Source organism: Lactuca serriola, chromosome 8, assembly GCF_051521515.1.
Source record: "Lactuca serriola cultivar US96UC23 chromosome 8, Lser_US96UC23_V15, whole genome shotgun sequence".
NCBI lineage: Eukaryota > Viridiplantae > Streptophyta > Magnoliopsida > Asterales > Asteraceae > Lactuca > Lactuca serriola.
The window spans coordinates 193,337,499-193,346,588 of NC_136415.1; the positions used below are offsets into that span (position 1 = coordinate 193,337,499).

General features: G+C 33.2%; 1 protein-coding gene and 1 pseudogene across 1 annotated transcript; one reads left to right on the plus strand and one right to left on the minus strand.

Moving 5' to 3' along the window:
- The first annotated feature begins 2,195 nt into the window (after positions 1-2,195).
- On the plus strand, positions 2,196-6,535 carry LOC145066102 (TOM1-like protein 6). Its single transcript, XM_079013279.1, has 9 exons — positions 2,196-2,621; positions 3,222-3,300; positions 3,407-3,505; positions 3,797-3,910; positions 4,303-4,469; positions 4,685-4,766; positions 5,094-5,179; positions 5,266-5,556; positions 5,633-6,535. The coding sequence occupies exons 1-9, from the start codon at positions 2,470-2,472 to the stop codon at positions 6,315-6,317; spliced, it is 1,755 nt and encodes a 584-aa protein (XP_078869405.1). The 5' UTR covers positions 2,196-2,469; the 3' UTR covers positions 6,318-6,535.
- A 2,015-nt stretch (positions 6,536-8,550) lies between these two features.
- On the minus strand, positions 8,551-8,668 carry LOC145071821 (5S ribosomal RNA; annotated as a pseudogene).
- Positions 8,669-9,090: the final 422 nt, after the last annotated feature.

A 9,090-nucleotide genomic window follows, 5' to 3' on the forward strand; every position in this document is an offset into this window, starting at 1 on the left:
CTGGTTTGGGGCGGACATGAGGTTTAAATAGGGTGCAAACCCCTGAAACTTAGGGTTTCATCCAACAGCGGTGACTCGCCGAGTCGCCAACTTAAACATGTCCCGGGTCCCGTCCCTACTCGGCGAGTCGGACCTATGACTCGCCGAGTCCAAGGCTAAAAAAAAGGATAATACTCAAGTGAGATTTACGTACCAGGAACCAGGTGCTACACAATATGGATCTCTATTTGTAGAGAATAAAAAATTATGAATTTGATATATTTAAAATTATTTTTCGAAAAAAATAGTTCCTTAATAATTAAAAAAAACTATGTTTTTGTATATATTAAGGTAAGATTTAGTATAGTTTAAGGAAACATGTTTTGTTGGAAAACACATGTGCATTCCTTTTCCATTTCCGTCGGTACGTTGGAGGTTTTTATGGCAAAAATAAATAATTCCTTCATTCTCAACCTTTTTTATTTTTATTAACTGAACTTACTTCTCTCTCTCTCTCTCTCTCTCTCTCTATATATATATATATATATATATATATATATATATATATATATATTACGTTACTTGTGATTGAAAGTTATTATTTTCATAAAATAAATAATTTTTAATTAATTATAAGAGTTTATGAATATTTATTAAAATCAATATCTAATAAATAGTTGATTATATTAAGTTATTAGTACAGCCTTTTAGGATCATATGTTAATTAATAATATCATTTTAATACGACTCTTTAGCATATACAATCTTTTAATGTCATTTTTAAGGGTGGATTAAATTGGTAAAATTTGAAATAAAAAATAAAAAATGAATAAAATAACCTTTGTACACACTCCCCTCTCTCCCCTCTTTCTTCGACAGTAACATACCGTTTGATCCATGTTTGCTCGACATGCCACTGTCAGGAGACGGTGTATTCCGTCCGGTCTAAACGAGCAACTCAAGCAAATAAAACAAATTGTACTAGCTTTAGAAAAGAATAATACAAGAACCATATTTGCAAAATACCCACGCATGATAAAAGAGCAAATATAGTACAACACAATGTTATGATGAAATTAAAACGAATTATGAATTGTTGGTACACATCTATTTGAAAAAGTTAATTAATATTTATTTTTGGGAAATTCAAAATGGTTTAAAAGAACACGTAAACATTTAAAGCAAACGCCTTAAAAATAATACAAGTAAAAGGAATACCGATAAATAAAATGTTAATTAATTTATTACCGTTTAATACCCTTAATAAATAATTTTTAAACTATTAAAAAAGAAATCAGTACTTATTTAAATAATAAGTTTTTCACATGTCAAATTTTATCCGACTTATATAAATAACTTATAACTTATCTTTTTTTTAATGACAGATATATATATTAAAACGAGTTAGCAAGATGTCACAGAAAATTACATGATACAAAAAAAGATAAAAGAATTATATTAATCAAATCAACATAACATATTAAATCTAGTTTTATACTTGGTCCAATTATAAAATGAAAGTTGAATCTCACCCGCCCTCCTCATGAGATTGCTCTTTCGATTTTTTAAAAAGAAGTTTATTACTAGCAATCTATAAAAACCACAACACTGAGTAAGATATAGCCAAAACCAATTTGTATTTCTTCTTCTCCATGACCATACTTATATCTTATCTAAACCAAATTATCATAACCCCAGATTTTTATATACATATACGATATACGATATGTCAATAATGTTTTTCTTTGTTATTTTACACGTATAAACAACAAGTACCAAACACTATAAAATAACTTGTAATTTTATCATGTTTTGGTACTAGATAAACTAATCTAATAGTTTTTTAAAATTTCATTTTGATACCAAATAAACTGATAAAAGCTTTTACAAATAACCATAAACCGAATAAACCAAAACGACTCTTGCCTTAGCGGTACAAGGAATTGAGGGGATAAGTGTTTCTCAACCAAATATTAAGAATTTAAGTTTTATAGTGTATTAAAATATAAATTAAAAAAAAAAAGGATGAGTTAGTAAATCATTCTCTAAAACAAATAAAAAATAAAACATAACCTGAATAAGCAATTAAAACACTATTAGAATAAAGTATATGAATATATGTCCTATAAGATATAGAAATTTAATGAAAAAGTGACACGACACTAATTTAAAGAAAATGAAAAACCATCGAGGGGTTTGCATCTAAAGAGACGAAAGGGGTGGTGTGCTCAAGGAATTAATTTGGAGTGGTCTAACTCTCTAACCTATTAAAAGACAAAAAAGTCGCACTTTTTTTTGCTGCCTTTCTTTGGGAATCTCCTCATCAAAACAGCTTTTTAACAAATTTCCCAGCAAAATTTCCATGAAAAATCGAAATCCCTTTTCTTTCTTGTTTCGTTTTCCCCTCGGATTTATCTAAACAAATTTCTTTCAACCCTTTTCATCATAATCAATCTTTCAATCTAAAAACACCCACACACCCCCGACCCGATGATGCTTCCCGCCACAGCTTTTTCATCGTCTTCATCTTCATCTGCTAATTCAGCTGTTGTTCGAGTGGATAAGGCCACCAGCGAATTCTTAAACGGTCCTGATTGGACTATCAACATCGATATTTGCGACACCATCAACGCGAATCCTTGGTAATATTTGTATCCATCATCATCGGCTTTCTTTGATTTTTACGCAGAATTTAGTTGACCTTATTTTTATTTGGGGTATGTTGTTCTAGGGTTTTATACTTGTTGTTAATCACTCGTAACTTGAAATTTTGGGAATATTTTATGGTTTTTGAATGTTTTTGCTACTTGTATGTCGAGTTCATGCTGTATTAATCCATAATTTTCATTAACATACCAAAAATTTAACCTTCGGATTTTGTTCTAGGGTTTTATACACGTTTTCATGATTCGTAACTTAAAATAGATAAGATATTCAGTGTCTATTGATGGTCTTGATTTTCAGAAAATAATACAGAAATCCTAGTTTACAAAACTTTTTATGAATTATTGATTTGTAATAATCATACATTATTATTTTAAATATTTTATTTACAAATTAGAGCTTCTTAGGCTGTTTTTCTTGTTCTTTTTAAAAAAAAGAGTACTTTTGACAAATTTGTGTACTTTAGCAGGAACCATAGTTTTTTTTTTCCACAAAAAGAGTTAATCCTGTGTTTTTAGTTAGTATTTAGTTTGAGTAACAATCAAATCTTACGTTTTTAATTGTTTATAATTTTCTAGGCTTGTAAAAGATGTTGTCAAAGCTTTGAAGAAAAGGTTACAACACAAGAACCCTCATGTTCAACTACTTTCCTTGACGGTATTTCGCCTTTTTAATCATTATAATTACAATTTACAAATCTTGAAATGATTGCTTCATCAAAAATGCTAATTTTAGTAGTAATTTATCTGATTTTGGATTGTAGCTTTTAGAGACCATGGTAAAGAATTGTGGTGACAATGTTCATTATCAAATAGCCGAGCGAAACATACTCGCGGAGATGATCAAAATTGTCAAGAAAAAGGTAAATCAAAATGTTCCCAAAGCAAGGAAGTTGAAACCCACGCTCACGGAGTTGGAATTCAAGATTCCATTCCATGATGGAGTTTGGTTTCCAAATGGATGGAATTCAATTCCGTCAGAATCCTTCGTATTCCATGTTTGACGGATTTCACTATTCCTAAAGGACGGTGGAAAGGGAATCCAATTGTGGCATTGCATTCCATTTTCCGTTTCCTGCCAACCAAACGCATGACAAATTATGATTCCTCCATTTTTTTATTTTATTTTATTATTATTATTATTTTTTTTGCAGACGGACATGCGTGTAAGGGAGAAAATTTTGGTACTTTTAGATTCATGGCAAGAAGCATTTGGTGGACGCGGAGGAAAATATCCTCAATATTACTTTGCTTATGATGAATTACGGGTAATTTTATTATATTTAAAAGCATCATTTTTTAGTGTTTTTGATTTTTTTAGTTGCATATCGCGATAAAAATAGCAATGGAATACATGTACTTGTTGAAGTCATAATTCATGAAAAATGAAGAGAAGTATTTGTTGAATTTTGTAATATCTAATACCAAAAATAACATATGTTTGCATTTACATCCGATGACAAGTAATTTATGTGCAATCAAAATTCCTAAACTATTTTTTTTTTCGGTTTAATTAGCAAGTTTCCAAGTTTTAATTACATAATTACCCGTGAAGATCTATTGGTATTGCTATAAGTCCACAAGATTCCTTGTCTTGTTAAGGGCGTTTTAGTCATTTGAGAAATCTTTAATCTTTTTTGGATTATGTTTACGAGGACAGCAAGCAGGAGTACAGTTCCCTCACCGGTCACCTGATGCAGCTCCAATATTTACACCTCCTGTCACCCATCATCCATCTGTGGGACCCACTCAACCAAATTATGGAATGCCAAGTAATTCTTCAACAAGGCTTGATGAAGCCATGGCTTCTGAGATTGAAAACTTAAGGTGTCTTATTGTTTTTTTTTCTTTTAAGTTAAATGCTAAAAACAGCAACATACTTCTATAGTTCTATTTATTTGTTTATTATAGCATTCTAATTTCATTATCATCCAAATACAAAGAGTTTCTCACTGCTATAAATGGATAGATGTTTCTAATTACAAGAGTGGTGGATAATGGATTGATTTGGATATTTTTTATTTTTATTTTTATTTTTTTAGTATGTCGGTGATCGAGTCAATGAGGAATGTTTCGGAACTTTTATCCGAGATGTTGCAAGAAGTTGATCCAAATGATCGTGCAGTACGTGCATTCTTCTTTTCTTTTTGTCATTACAGACGATGAAGATGTGAAGGGCATTCATGTCTTTTTCCACATACAAGATATCGATAGCGTGTCCCTATCCCGACTTTTTGGATCGGACAAAAATTGCATTTTTTGTCTCCGACTCTGACAAGCTTTGTAGGGTTATTTTTAATGATGAGGATGAGAAGGACATTTAAGTTTTTTGCACAAAGACTTTATATCTGACATCATTCCCAGTCCAATTCATGCCAAACACAGTACAACCTATTATGTCCTGTCATGTCATGTCCTTGGTGATTTTGACTTGTCTTTTTATGTTAATAGGCAATAAAAGATGAGGTCATCGTTGATGTTGTTGACCGATGTCGATCAAATCAAAAGAAATTAATGCAAATGTTGGCTTCCACAAGGTACAAAAACCTTGAACCCTAAACCCCAAAACTGTATCATGTGTAGTTGCTTTAAACTCATGATAATTATTGTTTTTTTTTTGTAGTGATGAGGAGCTTCTTGGTCAAGGTATCGAATTAAATGACAATCTACAAACCGTTCTTGCAAAACATGATGCTATTGCATCCGGTTCTCCAATTCCTGCTCAACTCACAAATTCTATCGCCTCACCAAGTAATACCAATAATACCCTTGAGCCCCAAATCAAATCAACTGAAGAAAAAGAAAACTTGAAATCAACCGTGCCCGTGGCGGCACCTCCACCGGTGCCGCCACCATCAGGAAATGATGGTGATGACGAGGAAGATGAAGATGACTTTGCTTTGTTAGCTAGAAGGTAAATTCTCCTTTTTTTGGATTAAATGCATGAAATAGCAACATACTTGTGCTAAACTTTTTTTCTTTTTGTCCAGGCATTCAAAAGCACAAGTGGGACCCACATCAGATCCTTCATTGAGTATGGCTTTAACCATAACCGATCCACCACCTCCATTAAACACAACAAAAGCCGATGACATGATCGACTTTTTAAGCCTCACGTTATCATCTCCAAATCCACCCTCACCACCACCCGTCACAACCTCACACGACCAATCACCGCCAGTTTCCACCACCGCCCAGCAGCAGCAGCAGCACTACCCCCACCAACCGCAGCCATCCATGAGCAGTTACGTTGTGCCATGGGCTCAATCCGAACCTCAACCTCAACACCAACCTCCACCACAGCCACCACCGGTTCAGCCACAATATCAACAGCAAAACCTTTCCCCTGGCGGCTATATCCCGCCACCATGGGCGGCAACACCTGGCTATTACACAAACCCGTATCAGCCTTCTCCGGTGACCTACACATATCCTACTCCCTCATATAATAACATCAACAACACGTCTTCACAGCAAGTAAACTTGTATTCTAACAGGGCGGCAGCAGGCGGTGTAAGTGGAGATAGTCAGGTGGCGGCTGGTGGTGGTAGTGGTGGAAGTCAAAGACCGTTTATTCCTTCGTATAGATTATTTGAAGATCTTAATGTACTTGGCAATCCAAACACAACATCTGGGAGTTCTTCGGGTGAAAGTATGTTGGGTGGGAGGAAGTGAAATCTTTATGAACAGGTTTTGTGTTATTGTTGATACATTGGGGTTTGTGTATTGGTGATGGGTGTGTATTCGTTTATATTCGATTTCTTGGATTTAGATGAACATAAAAAAAAAAAAAAAAAGAACCCGGTTTTGTGTTTGCATTTCTTGTGGTTTGAGTATATGGTTTTGTATCTATGGACGAGTTTGATAGATTTAAACTTCATTTTTAGTATCCATTTGTACTTGTTTATTTCTATCGTCTTTTTTATTGTAACAATCATAACATCACATAACTTGTAAAACATAAACATATCTAGTCGGTGAATTCTTTATAAAACGTTAACATATTGTGTTATCGGTGCCAATATTAAATAAAATACGTCTTCTTCAATTAGAACTAGTTTGATCATTGATGAGCTACTAGCCTTGACATTGAAGTTTGTGATGTTACGACTTGTATCTTGACTCAAGTATTCATTATCGTATATTATATATAGTTCTTTAATCTTATCTTCAATATTTATTGTGTTTTTTTATTTATATCTAGTTCATCTAAACCGTAAAATAGACGGATATTCGTTATAGTCTTGATTACACCTTTATGTTTTACATATGAATTTAATGCTGAAACAATCATAGTGAAAAGTTTCGAATATTTTACGAGTGTTAGCATCATTTGTTGAATAATAGCCACACATTATGGATCTAAGTATCTAACCCTTGAAAACTTAGACAATGTTTTTAATATTGGAGCAATACTAAGTAAAGCAACATTATATGTTGGATAATAAGTTTGTGATAATATAAACGTGTACTCCTAAAGTTGTATTTAACTCTTGAAGCGAGATAGCTTGTTGAGTGGTCTAACACTGGTGATTGGTGGTTAATGACACTCTACCAAAGAATCCTTTAAATAATTAAGGGATTTTCTAATATGTGCCCTAACAATACATATAAGAAGTATTAATTATAAAAAATATTATCATAATTAAATTCAAAATATATTTATTATAGAAATTATTATTACATTTTATATTTAATTATGGTAATATTTTTTATAATTAATATATTTACATTTAATTATGATAATATTTGTCATTAATTAATGTTTGTTTTATGTGTCCTTAGGACACATATTAGAAAATCTCAATAATTAAATCTCCATGAAAGTTTTTATAGGGATACGTTTTAAGGTAGTACAATTTACTTGATAGACATTGATTGCTTTCATGGTGAACTTGATAACTCTAGGCCAGCATAATAAATTGAAAAGAAGAATTTCTTGCAAGATTAGGTGCATATATAATTGGCGTGCTATTTGATCTAATAACTCTAGACCACCATCAAATACTTGTGTTTGAGTAGGTAACACATCGACATTTTTCATTGCCTAATAATTTCAAAGTAAACTAGATTATTATTAATGAAACTAAACCTAAGTTATGAGTCCAATATAATTTACAATTAGTCACTTTAATAGATTAGTTTAATATATGATTAGTCCTCTTACTCTTAACCGACGGAGACTGAATCGATGTCGCTATTGAAGCATTTCAAGCGGAAATTTTCATAGAATTTTGTTGTTGTTGCATGTTGGTTCTTTAGAGATTAAGGGTGGTTGAATAGTGATTTGAAGCTCTATCAAGTAAGATTCATACACCATTCTTGTTTCTTTAATCATTGGCTATATATGAAAATCGAAACCACTTATCATTTCAGATTTGGTAAATGGGTTCTTTTCAGTCTTTGAAGCTTTGAAGTTTTTCTGATCTGGGTTTTGTTGGAATGTCTTATTCGTCGATCATGATCTGGTGTAACGACCCAAAAATCAAGGGTAAAAATTTTATTTTTATTATAGTCAAAACACAGATATCTTCTAAATCCAAAATCATTGTTAATTAAAAACAGTTATCAGAGTTCGTCCCAACATCACATAATGCGGAAAACTCAGGTGTGTACGCTGCGATCAAGCCGAACCATTCCTTCCAAAACCAATGATACTTGAAACCATAAACAAAATTGTAAGCACAAAGCTTAGTGAGTTCCCCAGAGCATACCCCACATAATCCACATAACCATATAATTCGTATCAATCACATAAGGCATATCAAACACATAAGCCATATTAATCACATGAGCTATATCAATCACGTAAGCCATACATATAAACATATAAGGATGCCCTAGACACCCTCCAGGGTCTTATTGTAACATCCCCTTCTGGCACGTATCACAATATTGTCCGCTTTGGGCCACTCGGCACGAGGACTTCCCAGGGGGTCACCCATCCTGGTACTACTCCCGCCCGAGCATGCTTAACTGCAGAGTTCTTATGGGATCTGCTGCCCTCACGGTTTTAAAACGCGTTGTGATAGGGAAGATATCCACACCCCTTATAAGGAATGCTTAGTTCTCCTTCCCAGTCGATGTGGGATCAGATCTAACCCACTTAACTGTAACGCCCGCAGATCCGGGCTAGTCAATTTAGAGGCAATAGGGGTCGAAAACGACTTTTCGACAAAAAGATTATTTAGAATAAATAATCTTAACCAAGTTGTAGAATATGTCACAGGGTTTCCGTACATATAAAGAACGCCGAAATCCGAGTTATAACGAAGAAGTTATGGCCCGTCGAAGTTTCGCGTCGGAACCGGCACGACGCCGGGAAGCGTAAATAGTAAATTTATGATAGAGCGAGATTTAGCTTTAGCGCTCTAAACGAAAGTCGTAGAATATGTTAAACTAAGAACTTCGATAAAAAGAACGCCCAAATCTGACTTCGTATGAAGAA

What these genes read in the sequence shown, in the direction of transcription:
- LOC145066102 (XM_079013279.1), top strand. Translation starts at nt 2,470, where the DNA reads ATGATGCTTCCCGCCACAGCTTTTTCATCGTCTTCATCTTCATCTGCT. An exon ending in ACCATCAACGCGAATCCTTG is followed by an intron (nt 2,622 to 3,221) that starts GTAATATTTGTA and finishes ATAATTTTCTAG; the next exon opens with GCTTGTAAAAGATGTTGTCA. An exon ending in TCTGAGATTGAAAACTTAAG is followed by an intron (nt 4,470 to 4,684) that starts GTGTCTTATTGT and finishes TTATTTTTTTAG; the next exon opens with TATGTCGGTGATCGAGTCAA.